Source organism: Gopherus flavomarginatus, chromosome 2 (genome assembly GCF_025201925.1).
Source record: "Gopherus flavomarginatus isolate rGopFla2 chromosome 2, rGopFla2.mat.asm, whole genome shotgun sequence".
In the NCBI taxonomy this organism is placed as follows: domain Eukaryota; kingdom Metazoa; phylum Chordata; order Testudines; family Testudinidae; genus Gopherus; species Gopherus flavomarginatus.
This window is the reverse complement of record NC_066618.1, coordinates 235849213-235872679: the sequence shown is the minus strand read 5'-3', so window position 1 is coordinate 235872679 and position 23467 is coordinate 235849213. Positions and strand designations below refer to the sequence as shown.

The 23467-nt window shown below is 41.8% G+C and overlaps 1 protein-coding gene across 2 annotated transcripts in view; it reads right to left on the bottom strand.

Moving 5' to 3' along the window:
* Nucleotides 1–1001: 1001 nt before the first annotated feature.
* NKAIN3 (sodium/potassium transporting ATPase interacting 3) overlaps nucleotides 1002–23467 on the bottom strand; it is a 564816-nt gene continuing 542350 nt past the window's right edge. Inside the window, exon 6 of one of the 2 annotated variants that reach the window (XM_050941362.1) lies at nucleotides 1002–7409. In XM_050941362.1, coding sequence (XP_050797319.1) covers nucleotides 7396–7409 — 14 coding nt within the window. In that variant the 3' untranslated portion in view covers nucleotides 1002–7395. Of the gene's footprint in view, nucleotides 7410–13403; nucleotides 13559–23467 lie in introns of those variants that run through there. The other variant, XM_050941360.1, reaches the window with a different exon arrangement.

Sequence of the window (23467 nt, the reverse complement as noted above, 5' to 3'; positions counted from 1 at the left end):
CCCTCTCTAATGGGATGGTATCAAATAATTTAAACCCCACGTTTGACCTAATTTAAAATTAGTTTAAACAAGTGGGGACTGTTTCCCATTTTAAAAATGTCACTCATGAGCCCCACACTAAAACACAAAATGAAATAAACCCACAATAGCCACATGATCAGGATGTAACAGGAAAGGATCCTGCATAGCTAGGAGGACCTTAAACCTATGTGTTATAAGTAGCTTGAATCTGAACGTACAGTAAAGGAAAAACCACTGACTTCTAAGGTGTTTGTGTGTGCGTTTCACACCTCCTAGGTGTTCTTAACAAACATTTTTGCCACAGGGTTTTTCATTTAGCTCTGAGAAACTAAGTATTAGTAAACTGCACCACACACAGCTCATCAGTTCAGCTGGTAACCACTTTAGTTCAGTGTACAATTTATTCACAGGGCCGACGAGAAGGGGGGGAAGCTGGTACAAATTACCGGGGCCCAGCGGTCTGGAAGGGGGCCCAGGGTCTGGCTTCCCCAGCTTTGTCGGCCCTGTTTAGCCGGTCCACCCTTGCTGGGGGGCCCGAAAATTTTTTTTCATCATGGCCCGAGCCCGCTCTCGGTGGCCCTGTTTATTCATAACGGAAAAGAATAATCCAGCTACTGCTCATGTACTGTGACCTGTACCTAGACTCAAGGGTTACTTAGAGAATTAAAAAGATGTTCTAAGTATTTCTAGCCATAAAACTTTCAGATGACATTAAAATGTGAGTATAACATATGTGTATATATTATACACATCCATGGCCGGAATCTACTTGAAGCTACACCACTGTAAATCCAGAGTATCTCCCATTACTGAGATGGAAGACGCGGTGCCAGATAGCGCTTGGAATTAATAAGCTTATATGCTTCCAATTAATGGAGACCTAGCAGCTCCAAATTTCCTATAAAGCAAGATAACACATAGTGAACGTACTCCACAGTGAATATTTTTATGGGACAGTATAAATTCAGACTGGAATAAAACATCACATTGACAATATATTTACTATAAAACAAGTTCCATTGTCAAAATGAGGAATACACATTTTATTGTATTTCTGCCTTAAGCAGGCAGTGCAAGAACAAAAGCTTCCACCATGTGTTATGAGCTGACAGAATCCTGTCTGCATTATATGAGAAGGTACAAATAGAAAGATGTGTTACTTTTATTTTTCTCCACTTTCAACAGAATACATACACAGTGCTGTAGGTACTTCTGGTATTAGCCATGAGATGGCACAGTTAGTACAGTGTAACAGCAAGCAAACCATTGTTCTGTCACTCACATACCTTTCCATACTATAATTTATAGTCATTACTTCGCCATTGAAATTGTTGGACTAAGGCCGTGTTAAAAACACACCCACACCATAACTGACAAGTTTAAAGATTCAGTGTTGTGTGTGTATTTCTTTAACTGCAGCAAACAATCTTATGCAACAGGCTCCTACCTGGTAAGATTAAAAATGGGATTGAAGTGGGGTTTAACCAGAACAGGGACAACTTTAGCTGGAACATCAAATTTATATTTTACCATCATGTGTCAGAAACTCATTTCCTGAGAGCAACTTGCGCCTTTGGCTAGCTGGAATAAACAAGGCCAGGGTCTCAGAGACTCCAAACATAAAATTCAGCATTCAAGGATATCTTGTGAGTGTAGGTTACTCACTGGTGATGTATGCTAGCTCTAGAAACCAGTGAATGGACTACAGTAAGACATGCATGTCATTTTTTTTTAACTGGTCACCGGTACACTAGGCCAGGTCCTCATCCCTTTTTAAGTCCTCTTTGCACTGCTGAAGCATACCATTCTAGAGTGGTGCAAGGGGCAATTAAAGCTCCCTCAAAGCATCAGCTGAGGATTCCCTGCATGCGGAAGAATCCTGAGCCAGACCCTCCTGTCCTCACTAATGTAGGGTCCATCTACCCTCCACAGATTTCATCTCTCATCTCTTTCAGGTCTAAACTCTTATGGCAACTGAGTCTGCTCTGATTTATGCTGGGGGCTCTGGCAGACCTGAGGATCAGGGGACTGTACAGATGGTATAAAAGCACCTAAGTTTTTAGTATGAGTTACTAATATCATAGTGTGGTTGCTTAAATGATTTGTTGGCTGAACTTGTCCCAGCACACAGGACTGAGTTCTTCACTGCAGTGCATTGGTTTTGGCTACAGATACTGCAGCACAAGTGAGTTCATGTAATCACACTGTAGCGGTAAGCAAAATATATTCTTTTTAAACTTAACACGATGAGCCAACATTTGCACTGATTTATTCCCCATATGAAGCGATTGGCTTACCTATAACATGCCTTTCACTTCAAACATGTCACATGCTAGGAAATGCTTTCACCCCTCCATCAACATACCACCACATGAATTGCTTGGGTGCACTATTCTCCTGTAACAACTGGGAACAGGTTTATGGGAGTGTCTTTGGGCCAAATTAATCTCAGGTGTAACTCTAACAACTTCAGTGGGTTTAGCCTGGGCGACATGTGTCCAAAAATATGTCTTTGTATGACTGGAATTAAGTTACCAGGGAACCGTGGGAAAACAGCTCATGCACTGTGATGTCAGTTACACTGTTCAATAATTCTTTGTGGTGCTAGCAATACAGTGAGAACATCAGTGGCTTCTCAGCAGTGTTTGGGCCATCACTGTTATTCAGTGGCACTAGCGCCCAGTTATGGTGCTAGTCTTGAATGGCAACAGACACGCAACGGCAATTATTCCCTGAAGGCCTACAACACGGAAGCACTTCACGTGCTCTCCTGTCATGCTAAGCAGAACTGATGAGCAGATGCAAGTGAAAGTTGGAGAGTAGAGATGAGATCCAGATGTTTCATTTGGTTAAAAATAAAGAGCCCCGTAAACATAAACATTACACATAATGGACATGCAAGAAACAGAAATTACAGTGAGAAGTACAATCATTTGTAAACAGTCAGCCAAATAGTGAGGCAAAGAGCACACCTTCGAAAAGGCTGTCAAATAACAATCAGTACAAATACCTATGCAGTTTGAAGGTGCACAAGATGCCCGGGGCCAAATTCATCCCTTTATAACCCCTGTGACTTCACTGGAGTTACACCTGAGATTAATTTGATCCTTTATTACTGTTTTTTCCAGCCCAGATCCTCTGCTTTTTGTTATTCCCCTATCTGTCTCACTCTGAAATGTGGGAAGAAAACAGGAGGCAGGCTGTCCAGTTTGTCTGCTCTGCACACTACCTTTGGTTTCATTACAAATAGTCAGTCTTCATAGTGTGTACTATGCAATGGAATCGTTTTACATGGCTATATTTCTCAGCATCATAACAGTGTTATTGGCACCCTCCTCCAGATAAATGTCACAATACAGATATATATTATTGAGTAATTTAGCTATATCAGAGAAGTACTGAGTATTGATGGAAGAAAGAACTAAAAAAGCAAATGTGGTGGAAATATATTTAAATACCATTTCTTCTGGATAGGTGTCTTTTTCACAGATAAATGCATTTGAAACATACACCAACTTTCCCATCTGTAAAATGATGCTACTATTACTTACATACCTGTCTCACAAGGCGGTTGAGATTAAGTTGTTCAACAATTTGGACACGTGAAGCACTACAATGATTAATAGACTATGGGGGGATACAGCAGAAGATCAGAATTTTGGAAAAACAAAATTCTGGTTGTCATGTATCAGAGGGGTAGCCGTGTTTGTCTGGATCTGTAAAAAGCAGAAAAGAATCCTGTGGCACCTTATGGACTAACAGACATTTTGGAGCATGAGCTTTCGTGGGTGATTGAACTAACCTCGTTATCTCTAGCTTGCTTGCATATATATACCTGCCCCTGGAAATTTCCACGACATGCACCCGACGAAGTGGGTATTCACCCATGAAAGCTCATGCTCCAAAACATCTGTTAGTCCATAAGGTGCCACAGGATTCTTTGCTGCTTTTACAAAATTCTTGTTGCGGGAGATATTTCTGAATTTTAGATTTTTCAAAATTTTTACGTTATTGATAATTGGAGTTTATCTGCAAATAAGTACTAATTAGTATTATTAAGGTAGATAAAAAGGTTTCCCAACAGGTGGTAAATTATGGCAAAGACGTGCACAAGGAAGACATGAATGGCTGACTGCTACTAACTTCCATTGACTTCAATGAGATTTGAGTGTGCTGAGAACTTTGCAGGGTCTCACCCCAAATATGTAAATGATGACTGAGGGTCTGGAGACAATGTGGGTAAGGTAGTATCTTCCATTGGACCAGCTTCTGTTGGTGAAAGTGACAAGCTTTTGAGCTACACAGAGCTCTTCTTCACCAACAAAAGTTGGTCCAATAAAAGAAATCACCTTGCCCACCTTGTCTTTCTAATATTGTGGGACTATCACCAATATAAAAACACTGCAAATGATCTGGAGTGAAGACTTTTAAACAAGTGGTTTCTGGCCAACAGTTTTATACACTGGATAAGAGCTGAAGTGGTTTCTCAAAGAAGATATGTAGAAACGGGGTATGTAAATATTGAGTGTTTTACTGCATTGGAAGAAAACTTATTCACTGCACAAAACAGCTCCCAGCTTGTAATTTATTATAATTAAACTAAATAAGACAGATTCTAGAAGGAGGCAAGCCAATTAGTTTGGGATGTCAATTTTTGTTTGCCACTGTCAAACACTGTTATAGGACCTTGATAGATTGCTGGGTTGGTTTTTTTAATCAGATAAATCTAAAGTGAAAGGAAATTAAACAGCCTGACTCAGAGAAGCATACAGTGCTTACCATTAAAAAGTCAGAGTTTGCTACTGTTGGTGTTTGAGATGACCAGCTTTCCCCTTCACTTACGGTAGGAGATAAATGTAGCAATTGGAGGGTATGTCTACACTATAGTCAAAGGTGTGGCCTTGGCTACACTGCTGCTGGCATGTAGGATATGTGTAGCTAAACACCGTAATGAAAAGCCGCTCCCACTGCTCCCTGGCATGGGCAAAGGCTCCAGCAGCAGGGAGGAACTGCAGGAATATGTGCTGAACACCTCTAAATGTGTGGAGCAGTGAAAAGTGGAGTATTCAGGCATGTAAACAAGTTTTAACAAAACTTTAAAAAAAACAACCCCTCGCCTCTGAAATGCACTGACATAGACAAGAGAGAGGTGTAGGCACCTGTTAGCTGTATTATATTCTTACAGGTTGTTATGTAAGGCTGTATGTATAAGAAACTAAATCATGTGCATGACTACACACTAAAAAAATAAAACCTACAGAGAGACATTTTTTTTTCAAATATAAGTGATTTACAAATATTAATTGTTCTGCAGTTTGATCTTCTGAGGTCCCGTTGTGGTGTCTCAAAAATGACTGTTCTCATATTAGTTTTGTGACAAAATATCCATTTTTGACATTCTCAGAAGAGGAGGACTTCAAGACAGGGCAGACCAAATATCTGGCATCAGGGTGCAGCAGGGAACAACAGATGAACACAGAGACTCAGAGAAGTGTGGTATTATCTTTTGCACAAAGTATCTCCTTTTTTGGCACGGTTTGACTTCTAGCGGTGCATATTGTCCTGTACTACCTAGTCATAGAAAATACTGACAAGTGATTTTATTGCATTGTCATTCTTGCTTGCTATTGGCTTGGCAGTTTCATACATAGTTTCAGGAAAAAGTAGCCTACGTGAAATGATGGCGAGAGCTATTTCTTCACAAAAGACAGTGTGGTCTTTGGTTGAGCTGAATGTGAAAGAGGGGAAAGCACCACAAGACCCTCTGTTCTCAACACTCTAAAAATGATGGACAGCATTGTGTTTGCTGACTTTTTGATTAGGTTCTTGTTGGTAAATACACAAATATAGTTTCCAATGTAAAGAACCAAGGCAAACCTTAGTCTAGTTGTAATCTGTCAATAACCGAAAATGCAAGTGAAGTAAGCTTCACAGAAGACAATGCCTCAGCCCATTGATGATGGACCAGAAGTCATTAGCATCTAAAGACTCTTTGTGGCTTATATGAAAGAACCTGGTGGCCTCAGTCCAGTTCCTAATGGACATGTGCAGGTGTGCACATCACAAATGCCATCCCTTCTGACAGTTTCATCAAAGAAGTAACAAACTGAGTAAGCACAAAGATGGAAGCACTCTCACAGCCCTACAGGTTTTTCTTCCAAAACCTGAGGCTGATTGGCAGACCTTTATGAGGAAGCTTGTGATGCTGCTGCTGAGAGAGTACTCGTTCCATGAAGAGACAGAAGATTTCATTCTCTCAGGCTTGTATCATCTGCAATATTTTAAATAGTAATTCATAAAAAAGAAATTATGAAAAAAGTCTTCCTAAAAAGAAAATAGCTTTTGTGTATGACTTTTCTTTTTATACTGGTGGTGACTGAATATAAAACAAAATGCCGCACAGTTACATACATGTTCTTTTTCTATAAGTATTTACAGAAAACTTTACAAACTTTTATACACATTTTCATATCCAGATTTTCTTGTTTACTTTTAAATTAAGAACAAAATTCACCCCAGAGTCTCCTAAGGCTGTAGATGGTGCTTCTACTGTACATTCATGCTTGGCTTCTTCCTGGGAAGAGGGGAAAAGAGTAAAAAAAAAAGGTGCAAATTACAGACATCTAAAAGAGCCCTGCATTTAAGGGTTCTTGGAGACTGACAGCAACAGAGAACATCCATTTCTCTTCTCTTCAACTCACAAACAACTACTGTTTGTGGGTGCAGGGGAGAAGACAAAAAGAGGAAGAAGAAACCATATATGAATTAGAATATTTAGACAAGCACATTGGTAATTAGGACATCTGGAAAAGAATTATTATTTATCAGTTTCTACTACATACAGTAGCTTAACCAACATTAGGTGCAGACTTTGTGAATGTCTGATACATTATTGAAGACAGTCCATATGACACTATAGGTGTCTGACCCCTGACATGTATTCTGGAGTCATATTATCATTTTCCAACACTATCTTTGCCAGGCACAGTGGGACTGTATCAGTCCAGAACTACTGAGTTTCTTGAGAACACACATTCTTCTCTCATAATTTTCACAGGCGGATTTGTTTTCATGCCTTAACACTAGGTATTGTAAAAAACAAAATTAAAAAAAGAAAACAATTTACAATTTACAATTGTCCATATAAGTAAACAATTTAAAAAATCCAAGATCATCTACAAGTATCCATCTAATGGTGATGATGATAATGATACCGAGGCTGCGACTGAAGGATTCAGTCCCATGTGGGAAGAGCAATCCACACACTCAGTGAGAAATATAGGACGTGTCTTCTGTGACAACGGTTCACAACGTTGATCTTTTCTTCTGAAGGCTGCTTTTTCAGCAACAGCAGCAGTGCTCAGTCAATGTTCATTACTTAGTTCGACCTGTGAAGAGATGTATGAGTTACTAATCTATCAACAAGATGATAACAGACCTCTATGTGTTCATTTCCTATGTTGGTAGTGACAAAATATAAGGTCACTATTGAATAGGCTCCTAGGAACAGCCAAAATGCTGACTGCATGGCCACATGCTTGGGAAGCATTTGTGGCAGTTTTGAAGGAGACTCCCCGCACCTTCCTCACCCCGTTCTCTCCTTTGGTTAAAGGGGGTGTGTGCCATGATGGTGACAGAAGCTGGAGAAGGTGCTGCAGCTGGTAAAGCATCAGAAGCTGTCAGAATGATGGATTTCCCTCGGCTTCATTCATATAAAATGAATCATATTTTTGTATGCTGGCTCATAACACTCTCATCTGACCTGGTTATGGCAAACACATTTGAACTGAATCCACATACAACTTTGGTTCACAGCCATATGTCAGCTGAGTTTCTGCATCTGCACATACCATCCCTCTGACCATGTTTTTAATCACTGTATTCTGGGACCATCCGTGAGGTTATTTCATATTGATTTGTATGTACATGCAGTGTAGAGTCAGAGGCAGGTGTGATAGTCCTGTCACACAGAGAGTTGTGATGGAGGAAGGCCAGCTAATCTGCTTACATGAGCATAGTCAAGGGTCTTATCTACACAAAATAGAGAGCTATGATTATGGGGGAGGGTAAAGCGTTGGGTTTTGTTCTTTTAAATATACTATCTTCCCTTGCCCTATACCAAAACTTTCTATATCCTCACTCAACTAACTTAACGTAGAGCTTAATGCTGCCCTAGAACTGTGTGAAAATGTAAAGTTCTTTCAGCCTGATGATCCCCTTTATAACCTGTCTACCTTTGCCTCCAAAGAGAACACATTCATATTTTCCTCTCTCTCCCTCCCTCGTCCATTTCTTTCCTTATTTCATCTCTGTGTTGTCTCCTCCTTTACTTCTGCACATTTGCATCTAGACTGTAACCACCTCAGGGCAAAGAATGTGTCTTTACCTGTACTGTAGAGTGCCAGGTAAACAAACAATAAACTGACAGGCTATGCTCATTTATGTGTACACAAAGAAATGCTTCCTAGGAGAAGGCATTTAACTTTAGTATCTCTTTGGGGTGAAAAGGACAACTATTCTTAGACTTGCTAATCATTAATAATTATGTGGTAGCCCTTGACAGATAATAGAATATGGCCTCTGCATATCTAAGAGAATGAATTATCCACAGCTGACTAAAGATCTCTCTTTCACAGTTTCGATAAGGCCATATAACTTTGCATGTTTGAAGTGGTATGCTTTGTTAATCTATGAGAATCCATGGAAGTCTTATAACGTGACTCCCAAGTACTGAGCAAGACAATTCACACACACAGAAGAGGTTATGATTTGCTGTTCAGTGGGAGTTAATTAAACTGATTCATAAAAGTTTAGGAACCTGCCTATGCCCTGGTATTTCACTACCCACCACAGAAGGAAGATGGGGTAATTCTACAATACTTTCTTAACCAAATGCCTGCAAAATAAACCACATTGATATGACAAGGAGATTGAGAACCAAATGCCCAACTTGGCTATAATCTATAAAAAAAAGAGTCAAATTTTTACTTTTTCCCAGGGGTAAAGTGATGAAGACAGTAAAAGACATATAAAAGGATTAAGAGCCTTAATAAAGGTTAACAAGTATCTTTTTTGTTCATCTCCAACTTCCAAGTGAAAAGGAATGGAGTTTTTCACAGTTTGGATACTGAAAGGTCCATTCCTCATGGGGACTGTGGTATTCCTGGATCATCTAAAATTGATATAGATAGCACTTGTCTTACTGAAAGACAACAAGCAGGCAGGTTGATGCTCTGCACACAGATAAGCATTTGCAAACCAGTAGATAGCACAGTTCACTGACTATCCAAATTGTCTCCTGCAGCTTGGCTTTTATTTCAAATTTACCTTGATTATTGAAATTCTTCTTCTCTCTTGTTTAAGCAAAGATCCTATTTGTACTTGCCATTACACAAAACCACAATATCACTGAAGACATTTACTATCGTTTTATACTCCCCAGCTGCAGGGCTTCAAGCCATGATCTTGTTAGGTCTCACAAGTTAACCCAAGCAGGACCTGGAAAGAATGGGAGGTCTCCCATTTAGCAGATGCAATTTATGTCCACAAAATTTGCCCACCAACAAAGTGAATTCTGAGTGCAAATCTTCATTCAAGTATCTCTACCTGATCTGAGCTTGGAAACAGGTAATTTGATGTGGACATTCTCAAATTTGTGCCCCTAATTCAATTGTAGTTGATTTTTTTTAGAAGTATCAAAAGGGAAATCACCTTTTCTGAAAAATTTACCCCTTCATTTCCTTTTTTTCAATAATAGTACACCAGTTAATAAGATATTGGACATCACAATTCTTCCTCTAACCCTTCAGGAAAACTAGTGGTGGTCTTTAAAATCAACATTGATGCAACTCCATAGACTAAAAAGGCGAAGAGCATTTAAATCAGAAATGTAAATGTAACAGCTATGACCTTCTTCTCACTGGATATCCAGTCCATGTCCTTGTTGTCCAATATCTCAATTAGGTATGCCTGCACTATGGAGAATACACCAATAAAGCTATGTGCCAACATAACTGTGTAGTGTAGAGATAACCTACAATGATGAAAAGGATTTTTCCATTGGTGCAGGAACACCACCTTCCCAAACGACAGTAGCTACGTCAATAGAAGCCTTCTGGCCACATAACTGCATGTACATTTGAGGTTAGGTTGGCATAACTATGCTGGTCTTCACACCTCAGGGCCACCTAGCTCTGCTGACCTAACTTTTAAGCGCAAACCAAGCCTCAGTGTACTTAAATCCATGACCAGGCCATTCCGCTCACATCACAGTGCAACAAAAGCATTATTTTATGGCTAATCTGCACTTGAAAGTTAATTCAAGGTAGAGTGTGAATTTAAAGCACAAAAGCTATTCCTGACTAACTTCAAGCATAGACACTCTTATTCAGGAGTAAGAATACCTTGTTTTGGTTTAGATTAATCAAAAATGGATTAAGCTATGCCAGAACAAGGCACTATTATTTCAGAAAAGAGAATCTACACTTGGAGTTAGTAAGGAATAGTTATTCCAGAGTAGCTAATCCTGAATAGTTATGCCAGAATGACTCCATGTGTAGACAAGCTCTTAGTGGAATACTTTCATAAATGCAGATCTTAGCAATATGATCATAAATTGATCAGTACTTTGCCTTATTAGTTGTCTGAATTTGATACTTCTTCCACTCCCACACTATTACACTGCAATTGTTTCTTATTCTTTTGGGGCTTTCATAATTCTGCACTATATAGTCTCTCTGTAATGGTAAAAAAGATTGAAACATTTTTTCTCATGTACATTTCTACACCCAAATGCTGGTGCACATGAGTGAAAATTTATATTTGACAACATTCCAAAAGTAATGAAAACCCAATTCAGATTTCAGGGAACAAATGTCCAACACAAACACAGTGGAAGTAACAGTTCTCTTTAAATTAACAGTCCCACCAGATCTCTTCCAATCGCCCAACACAAACACCAGGAAAACAAAAACAATCTTAAAAAGACAGAGGACAGAGAAATATTTAGATATTTGGTTACCTTTTATTCAGTACTCAGACAAAGTACATTCACCTGCAAAAAAGACAGCACACCTGTCCATTTTTTGAATATTAATATTTGATAGACATACCTGGTCAGTTAAATATGTGTATATAATGATTTTACTCAATTTAATAAAATCACTAGAAATGACTTAAGTGTTGCAATGATGCTCGCTATATAATGTGGTGTGACGTTATTGATATAAACTGGGACCATACAGAACATGGTTTGCAACCAAGGTCCTGTAGTGGCACCAAATCTTATGTAAAGGGGTTCATATAAGGTGTCTAAGACCAGGTTATGGGTTGCTGGTTATGATTATGCTGTCTGTATGTCTGTATCATTTTGTAGTTAAAGTTACAAGTATTGGCTGAATACTGCCTGTATTTCAAATTGGTGCTGTAGTTCTAGGTGACACCCCAGATAAGTTGGTGTTAGCTCTGCTTAGACTGCTTGATGGCCCGTTAAGGACCATCAGCTACACAACTGACCCATTGAGAGGAGGCAGATACACCTTGTAACTCAGCAGGGTGTGCAGGAACTGGTCCATGTGACTGCAAACTCCATTTTGCTGTAATTTTCCACAGTAAGAACAAAGAAGTGTTCTTATACCTGGAAGAGCCTATATAAGGCTGATGCCTCATCTCCATCTGGTCTTCAATCCTGGTTCCTACCTCTGGAGGGACTTTGCTACAAACTGAAGCTCTACACAAAGGACTGATGACCCATCCCAGAGGGGGATGTACTCCAGAGACTTGATTTGAACCTGCAGTTTACTCCATCACTGCTACAAGCCTGAATTAAGAACTTTGCCATTACTGTATGTAATTGATTCCATTTAACCAATTCTAGCTCTCATCTCTCTCTTTTTCCCTTTATGAATAAACCTTTAGATTCTAAAGGATTGGCAACAGCGTGCTTTGTGGGTAAGATCTGATGTGTATATTGACCTGGGTCTGGGGCTTGGTCCTTTGGGATCGAGAGAACCTTTTTCTTTTACTGGGGTGTTGGTTTTCATAACCATTCATCCCCAGGATGGGTGGCACTGGTGGTGATACTGGGAGACTGCAGTGTCTAAGGAAATTGCTTGTGTGACTTGTGGTTAACCAGTGGGGTGAAACCAAAGTCATTTTTGTCTGGCTGGTTTGGTTTGCCTTAGAGGTGGAAAAACCCCAGCCTAGGGCTATGACTGCCCTCCTGTTAGAGCAATTGGTCCTGAATTGGCTCTCTCAGTTGGGGCCCACCAGAACCGCATCGTCACAACATACCTGGTTGGTTAAATATTTGTATATAGTGATTTTACTCAATTTAATGAAATCACTAGTAATGACTTAAGTGTTGTAATGATACTCACTCTATAATGTGGTGACACCCTGTTAAATAGAAAGGTCTGATGACTATATTCCTGTATAATACCTCTTTAAACAAAAACTAACAGTTATAATGATTGTTTCGTTTCAGATATTTACATGGAAAGGATTTGTAAACTTGTGAAAACATTCAAAATAAATAGTTTTTAAAATGTAACCTTTAATTCTCTTATCGGCTAGCTAAACCACAGTAAATTGTGTCACATCAAGTTCAGTTAGTTAGCTACACTTTTGCTTCATCTTACTATGCATGAAAGATTCTGATGTGAATTTCAAGACACACAGGATCAGGACAGCAATTTATAAACACCTGACAAGAATTTTCAAATGATCTATTTTGCAAATATACTTTGAAATGTCCCTCATCTGAAGGTATCTGAGCTTCTGCCAAACTGATGCATTGCTAACATCTGCTAGTGCATAGATTTACCCCAAATACAAAAACAAACCAAAAAGGAAATTTTGGAAGTATGTCTTTTATGTACTAGAGAATATTTTATTTGAATAAACTATGGAAACAATGGCATTTTAATTGTGGAAGCAAATCACTTGTGGTGAAGAGATAATTGAGTTTTAGTGATGCTCCATGGATTGATCTTGGTGAACTTGCATTGGCTCAGCAAGTCATTTTCTACAGATTTAGACTATCTGGCCAAAAATAAGAGTTTCTGCCTCTCCTTTAAGGGGTCATTGCATTAAGGCTTAGGAACTGTGGCAGTAGCAGTAGCAGCAATATACCTACACTATTCCAGTTACAAAGCTGGCAGAGAAGAATTTCTTCCCTTCAGTGTTTCTGAACCCACTGATGCCAACCCCAACGCTTCATAGTGTAAAAAAAATTAGACATAATAAAATGAAAAATATCCACTCATCATTGTTTTGGCGGATGTGAGCCATAAAGTGTAGTGTTTTAGCATGTTTTAAATTGATTCATTTTAGCATGTTTAGTGATAAATTATAATGAAATCATTAGTAAGCTCATGTCAAAACTATTTGAGCAGCAGAGTAGTTTTCAGTCCAGTTAGAAGGATTAATATTGTCCGTATGACTGAAACCTTACTTACAGGCTTTACAGGCTTTAACTCAACATGTTCCAGGGGGGGTTGCCGATAGCAGTATGTGTCAAGTCCACCTATGAAATCAACTGAAAATACAACAGTTCCAGAAATGAATAAATGGAAACAAAAGCACACAAACAGAATTAAAAATGGAAAAACAATCTGAATAATAAATAATAATAGTAATAAAGAACATACACACAGGCAAGAAACATACATGTAAATGAAAAAAATATTGTGAGACTCGTTTGCAGAGGGGCCTCAACCTAGTCTCCTTTTGTGCCTGTTTAATTCTGTGCAGGGAGAGATTAGTCTATCACCTGACCCAAAGGCTGTGCAATCTAGTGTCTGCATGCTTCCAAAAGGGGATGGTAGTGTTTGTGGTGTGCACGTGGAGGCCATGTTGTGGTAATGTGGCCTTTTATTGCCAGGGGATCTGATCAAGCAATTCTTGCTCAAATCAAAACCCTATGGAAGAGTGTGTGTGTGTAGCGGGGGAATTAGTCTGGGAAAAAAGTGAAGGTTTTGGACCCTGTGAGCCAAATTCTGCTCGCAGTGAAACATATACAAATCAATGGAAGTGACATATGTGAGACAGACAGCAGAGTTTGTCCCTTTATTTGTAACATTAAAATGATGAGTGAAGATCAAAAGGAGGCACAGGCATCTCTGAACAAACCTCTTTGGGCAGGTGATCTTCTGAGAAAGCATCTCACCTCTTCTTTCAAGATTGCTATATCAGAAATAATGGAAGAATATCTGCATTTGAGAAGTCACTCATTCCACTTCTTGTGGTCACAGATGAGTTCTCATTCAAGTAATTATGTTTGTGTCTTCTAGCTCTTCATTCTTAACAAGGTTCTTCAGTTCCAACACCTACACAAAGCCACCTTTGTTCATGCTTCTCATCACTGAGTTCAGAGGATGGAGATTCAACTTATCAAGACTACTCTGGGCATCCAGTAGCAGGAAAACACTAAGAAAGGTGCAGCTCAGCTGCTTCAGGGAAAACATTTGCTCTGAATTTGTGTGTGATAGTAAGAGTATGTTCTTGTCTGGAATTGCCTTTTCAATCCCCAGTGCTGATGTGCTCAATTCACAGCACATGAGGTTTCTTCAATCAATCACTAGCAAATGCTATTATTTGTATTTCTGTAGCATCTATAAGTCCTAATAAAATCAGAACCCCTTGTGCTAAGCACTGTACAGACAAATAGAAAGGAAGGGCTCTAACTGTCAGTCCCCGGCGATGGGGCTCCAACTGTGAACCTCACATGGGACTGACAACCAATATGTGATGTGAGTAACACAGTGTCTACATGGACACTGTGTCACCTTAACTACATCAGCCTAAGTGCTATGCCGGTCTGGAGGTGGAGTTGTTAAGTCAATGTAGTGGGTGAGTTACATCAGTGTTAGTGTAGACGCTTAAGAGTTAGGTCCACGTAAGCTGCCTTGCGTTGACATAACTCTGCAGTGTACACCAGGCCTAGGACAGACAGAGAAGGCACTGTTATCCCTGTTTTATAGACGTGGAACTGAGATTAGGGGCCTGATCTAAAGCCCACTGAAATCTATGGGAAGACTCCCTTTGCCTTCAGTGGGCTTTCCCATTGATGTTAGGAAGCTGGGCCCAGATTTTAAAGGTATTTAGGCATTGAGGCACTCAGCATTGCAATGCCTAACTGATTTAGGTGCTTATATCTCATTTTCAAAAGGGCTTTAGGCACTTAAAAGCCTTAATCCCATTGACAGTCAAAGGGACTTAGGCACCTAAGTGCCTACATTCCTTTTGAAAATGAGATCAGTTAGGAGTTGCAATGCTGAGTGCACAACACCTAAATACTAAAAAATCTGGGCCTTGTTAGCTTATCTGTACGGCCCTACCAAATTCACAGCCATGAAAAATGCACCCGGGACTGTGAAATCTGGTCCCCTCCACCCTCCTGTGCAATCTGGTCTTTTGTGCGTTTTTACACTATGCTATACAGATTTCACAGTGGAGACCATTTCTCAAATTGGGGATTCTGACCCAAAAGCGGTTACAAGGTTATTTTAGGGGGAGTCACGGTATTGCCACCCTTATTTCTGTGCTGCCTTCAGACCTGGGTGGCTGGAGAGCAGAGGCTGTTGGCTGGGTGCCCAGCTCTCAAGACAGTGCTCAGCCACCAGCAGTGCAGAAGTAAGAGTGCCAATACCATACCATACCACCCCTACTTCTGCGCTGCTACCTTCAGAGATGGGTAGCCGGAGACTGGTAGCTACTGACTGAGTACCCAGTTCTGCAGGCAGCAGTGCAGAAGTAAGGGTGACAATACCGTGCCATGCAGGGCCGGCTCCAGGCACCAGCAGAGGAAGCACATTCCTGGGGAAGCACATGCTAAGGGGCGGCATTCCGTCCATTCTTGGGGTGGCACAGTCCAAGCGGCTTTTTCTTTTTTTATTTTTTGCGCTTGAGGAGGCAAAAATGGTAGACCCAGCCCATGCCATCTTTACTTCTGCGCTGCTGCTGGTGATTACTCAGCCTTCAGAGCTGGGCTCCCAGCCAGCAGCCGTTGCTCTCCAGGTGCCCAGCTCTTAAGGCAGCACCACTGCCTGCAGCAGCACAGAAGTAAGGGCAGCAGTACCACAACCCCCGCCCCCCACAAACACACACAATAACTTTGCAACCCCCCAGATATCCTGAGTTGCAGTCAAGTGCCTTAACCATTGTCTCACAGCTAATTGAACATCAGGTCATACTGAGAAAAGCTAGCACAGTCAGCGTGCCAGCCAAAGTGTGTCTGCCACTCTTCCACTGTATGGTATTTGTTTTACAGCTCTATAAGCACATCTTGCTAAACAAAATATTCTTCATTATCAAAAACTACAGCTTCCTAGGAAGGAAACTTGAATTTAGGAAATACATTTCTTTTGGATAATTTACCATTTCAGAATTACAAACAATTCCTCTCTAATCACAAACAATCTGCATCTATAAGCAAAAGGAGAATTTAAACCAGCTAATCTTTCCCTAATATACTTTTGCGCAGAAAATGAGGCTAATGAATATTACTGATTGCCAACACTGATGCATCTTTGCCTGACATAAGAAATAATTTATCACGTCATGCAAATTTGAAGCTATCAGATACTAACTAGGAGTTGATATGAGATTAATATCTAGCTGAATATTTCTTTTTGCTATTCATAGCCATACATACATGATCTTATAAAAGCCCTCTCATATACATATGAATAGACTTGACTTTGAATCCATATTAAGATAGCTCTCAAAACAAGAAACAGGTCTATCACATGAGACAACAAAGAAAAATGTCATTTCCCTCTTATAAGCTGTGTTTTATGTAAATCTGTCTGACAGTTTTTCAAATTATAATTCTTCTTTATGTAGTTTCTCTATAAAAGATTCATTTTCAGTTATTTTAATTATAAATTATATTTCACATAATACATTTTTAGAAATTTGATCTCATTTGACCTGCTTTTTTCACTTATGTCTCAGGTGATTCCCAGGATGGAAACAGCAAAGAAAAGGTAGCCATTAACTATGGAAATATCTGAACTTCTATTCTCAGCCTGAGAAAAGAAATATTTCTGTGTACCAGCCAGCTATAAGAGACAACTCAAGTTTGGCTACAGGAGTCAAACGTCTATCAAACAAAACTGCTTCTGCTTCAGTGAGCTTTTAAGATGCATGTTTCCCTTTGTTAAAATGGAGACAGAGTAAAAAGCATTAACATTTATGTAGACCCCCTGAGGAAAAAAAAAACCTAGGCTAAGGGTGGCACTGAATAACTAATTTATTTATCTCTTGCTTGGTTAATGAATTATAGGCAATCCCTACTATGGATCCATAACACTATTATAATAAGCTTTAATCTAGAGAGCCACATACATCGCGAATAAAGTTCTATGGAAATATCTTTTGATTTTCTACTCAGTTATATACTCTATTAATTAAAAAATAACAACAGTTTAGCAGTAGTGATATCCAGTCACTAGAAAAGAACACTGCATGGAGTCCAGTCATTAACTACTTTCTTGCAGAGAGACACTTAGAAAACTAGGGAGAGAATTTTCAGCACCCTGCAGATAATTGCTGGTTATAGAGGAAACTAGTTATTTTATCTGCAGCTAGCTGCAAAACATGATCCATATTTCCAGGGAATTGCTCTCTTCTTGTGTTGCTTCAGTTTTGTGGTTGTGCCGGATGCTTAATGGCCAGTATGAAACATTCTTTAAGACTTCACTATGTGCTGATCTTGGAAGCTGCAAAACTGCCTTGACTGCTACTATGGGCAGTCTATTAAAATGATGTTCACTTACTTGGGGGCTGTATCGGGGTGAGGAATGGCTGTCAATCTCCCTCAGTGAGAAGAGTATAAAACACTGCTGGCCCAAGGAGGTGCTCCTGTAATAACCTTAGTCCCAGATTTGGACCTTAGCGTCCAAAATATGGGGGTTAGCATGAAAACCTCCAAGCTTAGTTACCAGCTTGGACCTGGTACCTGCTGCCACCACCCAAAAAATTAGAGTGTTTTGGGGCACTCTGGTCCCTCTGAAAAACCTTCCCTGGGGACCCCAAGACCCAAATCCCTTGAGTCTCACAACAAAGGGAAATAATCCTTTTTCCCTTCCCCCCTCCAGGTGCTCCTGGAGAGATACACAGATACAAGCTCTGTGAATCCAAACAGAGGGACTCCCCCTCTCCGTTCCCAATCCTGGAAACCAAAGTACTTTCCTCTTCCCCCAGAGGGAATGCAAAAATCAGGCTAGCAATCCAACACACAGATCTCCCCGATTCCTTCCTCCCACCAATTCCCTGGTGAGTACAGACTCAATTTCCCTGAAGTAAAGAAAAACTCCAACAGGTTTTAAAAGAAAGCTTTATATAAAAAGAAAGAAAAATAAGTACAAATGTTCTCTCTGTATTAAGATGATACAACACAGGGTCAATTGCTTAAAAGAATATTGAATAAACAGCCTTATTCAAAAAGAATACAAATCAAAGCACTCCAGCACTTATATTCATGCAAATACCAAAGAAAAGAAACCATAGAACTTACTATCTGATCTCTTTGTCCTTACCCTTAGAAACAGAAAATAAGAAAGTAGAGCTACTTCTCCAAAGCTCAGAGAAAGCAGGCAGGCAGGCAGACAAAAGACAAAGACCTCAGACACAAAATTCCCTCCACCCAAAGTTGAAAAAATCCGGTTTTCTGATTGGTCCTCTGGTCAGGTGCTTCAGGTGAAAGAGACATTAACCCTTAGCTATCTGTTTATGACACGCCCCCCAAATTGCAGACAGTGGGGAAGCTCACTGGCGGCGATTTCCTTTTAGAACTTGAAAATAAACAGATTAATACAACACATACACCTTTACATATACTCCTAAGTATATAACTAACAGACTTCTACATTTTAAGAACACTTTTTAACTACTGAATTCTGGGAAACTCTCACGGGAGAGTGCATCAGCAACTTTATTAGAAGCTCCTGTGATGTGTTGAATTTCAAAATCAAAATCTTGGAGAGCTAAACTCCAACGAAGAAGTTTCTTGTTGTTCCCCTTGGCAGTATGAAGCCACTTTAGTGCAGCATGGTCAGTTTGTAGTTGGAACCGCCGTCCCCAAACATATGGGTGTAGCTTTTCCAGGGCGTACACAATGGCATAGCATTCCTTTTCACTGACTGACCAGTGACTTTCCCTCTCAGACAGTTTCTTGCTGAGAAACACGACAGGATGGAAGTTGTGATCTGTTGCTTCCTGCATGAGCACTGCTCCTATACCACGCTCAGATGCATCTGTGGTTACTAGGAATGGCTTGTCAAAGTCCGGGGCCCTGAGCACAGGGTCAGACATGAGCATCGCCTTAAGCTGGGTAAAGGCCTTTTGACACTCATCAGTCCACTTAACGGCATTTGGCTGGGTCTTTTTGGTCAGGTCGGTCAATGGGGCAGCGATTTGGCTGTAGTGTGGTACAAATCGCCTGTAGTATTCGGCCAAGCCTAAGAAGGATTGGACCTGCTTCTTTGACTTTGGGACAGGCCACTTTTGGATAGCATCCACCTTGGCCTGTAGGGGGTTTATGGTTCCTCGACCCACCTGGTGCCCCAGGTAAGTCACTCTGTTTTGGCCTATTTGACACTTTTTGGCCTTAACAGTTAGTCCGGCCTGCCTGATGCGCTCAAAGACCTTTTCCAGGTGTAGTAGGTGTTCGGGCCAGGAGTCTGAAAAAATGGCCACATCATCGAGGTAGGCAACTGCAAATTCTCCCAGTCCAGCTAGTAGACCATCTACCAGCCTCTGGAAGGTGGCGGGTGCATTTCGAAGGCCGAAAGGAAGGACATTGAATTCATACACCCCCGCATGGGTGACGAATGCTGACCTCTCCTTGGCAGGTTCATCTAGCGGTACTTGCCAGTACCCCTTGGTTAAGTCTATTGTAGAGATGAACTGGGCACGTCCCAACTTTTCCAATAGCTCATCGGTACGTGGCATTGGATAGTTGTCCGGACGAGTTACAGCATTTAGCTTACGGTAGTCCACGCAAAAGCGTATTTCCCCATCTGGTTTGGGTACCAGAACCACTGGAGATGCCCATGCACTGGTAGATGAACGGATTATACCCATCTGTAGCATGTTCTGGATCTCCCGTTCTATAGCAGCTTGGGCATGAGGAGACACTCGGTACGGTGGGGTTCTGATTGGGTGAGCATTACCTGTATCAATGGAGTGGTATGCCCGTTCAGTCCGTCCTGGGGTGGCTGAGAACAATGGGGCGAAGCTAGTGCACAGCTCCTTGATTTGTTGCCGCTGCAGACGTTCCAGGGTGGTTGAGAGGTTGACCTCTTCCACGCCACCGTCTTTTTTCCCGTCGTAGTAGACACCGTCAGGCCACTCAGCATCATCTCCCTGGACTGTAAACTGACAAACCTGTAAATCTCTGGAATAGAAAGGCTTGAGAGAATTAACATGGTACACTTTAGGCTTTAGTGAGGAATTGGGAAATGCTATGAGGTAGTTTACAGCTCCCAGGCGCTCTTGGACCGTGAATGGCCCTTCCCATGATGCTTCCATCTTATGGGCCTGTTGCGCCTTCAAGACCATAACCTGGTCTCCTACCTTGAAGGACCGATCTCTGGCATGTCTGTCATACCAGGCCTTTTGCTCTTCTTGAGCATCCTTTAGGTTCTCTTTAGCAAGGGCTAAAGAGTGTCGGAGGGTGCTTTGTAGGTTGCTTACAAAGTCCAGAATGTTAGTTCCTGGAGAAGGCGTAAACCCCTCCCATTGCTGCTTCACCAACTGTAATGGCCCCTTAACCTCGTGACCATACACAAGTTCAAACGGTGAAAACCCTAAACTGGGATGTGGTACAGCCCTGTAGGCAAACAGCAACTGCTGCAACACTAGGTCCCAATTATTGGAGAATTCGTTGATGAATTTTCGTATCATGGCCCCCAAAGTTCCATTGAACCTTTCCACCAGGCCATTGGTTTGATGGTGGTACGGGGTGGCAACCAAGTGATTCACCCCATGAGTTTCCCACAGTTTTTCCATGGTCCCTGCCAGGAAATTAGACCCTGAATCTGTAAGGATGTCAGAGGGCCAACCTACCCTGGCAAAGATGTCTGTTAGGGCCAGGCACACAGTGTTAGCCCTGGTGTTGCCTAGAGCTACTGCTTCTGGCCATCGAGTAGCAAAGTCCACTAAAGTCAGTACGTACTGCTTTCCTCTGGGTGTCTTTTTTGGGAAAGGACCCAGAATATCCACAGCTACTCGCTGAAATGGGACCTCAATTATGGGGAGTGGCTGGAGAGGGGCCTTGACCTGGTCTTGAGGCTTTCCCACTCTTTGGCATACCTCACAAGACCGGACATACTTGGCAACATCCTTGCCCATCCCCTCCCAGTGGAAGGACTTCCCCAACCGGTCCTTGGTTCTGTTCACCCCAGCATGGCCACTGGGGTGATCATGGGCTAAGCTTAAGAGCTTCCCCCGGTACTTAGTTGGAACCACCAACTGTTTTTGCGGCTGCCATTCTTCCCGGTGTCCACCAGAAAGAATTTCCTTGTATAAAAGTCCTTGGTCTATAACAAACCGGGATCGATTAGAAGAGCTGAGAGGCGGTGGGGTGCTCCGTGCCGCCGCCCAAGCTTTCTGAAGACTGTCATCTGCTTCCTGCTCAGTCTGGAACTGTTCCCTTGAGGCTGGGGTCACCAGTTCTTCCTCAGACTGTGGACTTGGGCTTGGTCCCTCTGGAAGCAATGTAGGTGATGGGGTTGTTTCCGTTGTTGGTGAACCGCTCTCCGCTGGTGCACCTGAAGGTATTTCAGGCTGTGGCTGAGCCTTTTGGGTATGGCTGTCTGTCGCTTCTGCCAGTTTTGGCTCGCTGGCGCCCTCTGGCGTTGAGTTTGAAGATGTAGTTGCACTTGCTGGTGCTGGTTGCTGTTCCAGTTCCGGGCCTGGGACTGGAGATGCTGTGGCTGTTTCAGTGGTAGGCATGGAATCCGGGTCCACTACCTCTGTCTGGGTCTCTGGTAACACAGATGGGGCCTCTGTGGACGGCTCAGGAACAGGAATGGGTCTGGAAGCTTGCCTGGTTTGGCTACGTGTAACCATTCCCACTCTCTTGGCCCGCCTCACCTGGTTGGCCAAGTCTTCCCCCAGTAGCATGGGGATAGGATAATTGTCATAGACTGCAAAAGTCCACATTCCTGACCAGCCTTTGTACTGGACTGGCAGTTGAGCTGTAGGCAAGTCTACAGCTTGTGACATGAAGGGGTAAATTGTAACTTTGGCCTTTGGGTTGATGAATTTGGGGTCAACGAAGGATTGGTGGATAGCTGACACTTGTGCCCCCGTGTCTCTCCACGCAGTAACCTTCTTTCCGCCCACTCTCAAATTTTCCCTTCGCTCCAAGGGTATTTGAGAGGCATCCGGGCCTGGGGATCTTTGGTGTGTTGGTGGTGTAATGAATTGCACTCGCATGGTGTTCTTGGGACAGTTGGCCTTGATATGTCCCAGTTCATTACACTTAAAGCATCTTCCATCTGATGGGTCACTGGGCCGAGGTGAGTTACTGGAGACTGGTGAGGTTGAAGGGTAGGGTATCTGTGGCTTTACTTGGGTGGTATGTGGGGTCTTTGGCTGTCCTCGGTGGTAGGGTTTATGGTCTGTGTGCCCCCTGGGGTAATCGTTCCCCTTGACAGTAGCTTTCTTGCTTTCTGCCAGTTCCATCCATTTGGCTCCAATCTCCCCCGCCTCAGCGACATCTTTGGGTTTTCCATCTTGTATGTACCGTGTGATGTCTTCAGGAACACCGTCCAAGAACTGCTCCATTTGTATGAGGAGGTTCAGTTCTTCCAAGGTTTGAACGTTGTTTCCTGTTATCCAGGCCTCATAGTTTTTTGCAATGTAGTAGGCGTGTTTGGGAAATGACATCTCTGGTTTCCACTTTTGGGTTCTGAAGCGCCGACGGGCATGATCTGGGGTTATCCCCATCCTGTATCTGGCCTTGGTTTGAAAAAGTTTATAGTCATTCATTTGGTGCTTAGGCATTTCAGCTGCCACCTCTGCTAAAGGTCCACTGAGCTGTGACCTCAATTCTACCATGTACTGGTCTTCGGGAATGCTGTACCCAAGACAGGCTCTTTCAAAATTTTCCAAGAAGGCCTCGGTGTCATCACCTGCCTTGTAGGTGGGAAATTTCCTGTGCTGTGGAGCAATATTTGGCGCCGGGTTGTTAGGGTTGGCTGGCACATGCAGCCCAGCTTTTGCCAACTCCAGTTCATGTTTTCTCTGTTTTTCCTTCTCTTCATTTTCTTTTTGTTGTTTTTCCATTTCTCGGCGGTGGGCCGGCTCTCTTTCTCTTTCTCTTATTTCCATCTCTGTTTGTTTTATTTCCAGTTGTCGCCTGTGTTCAGCTTCTCTGACTTGCTCTTGGGCCTCAATTTTTGCCTTAGAAGTCATGATTCCTGTTTTCTTGTGT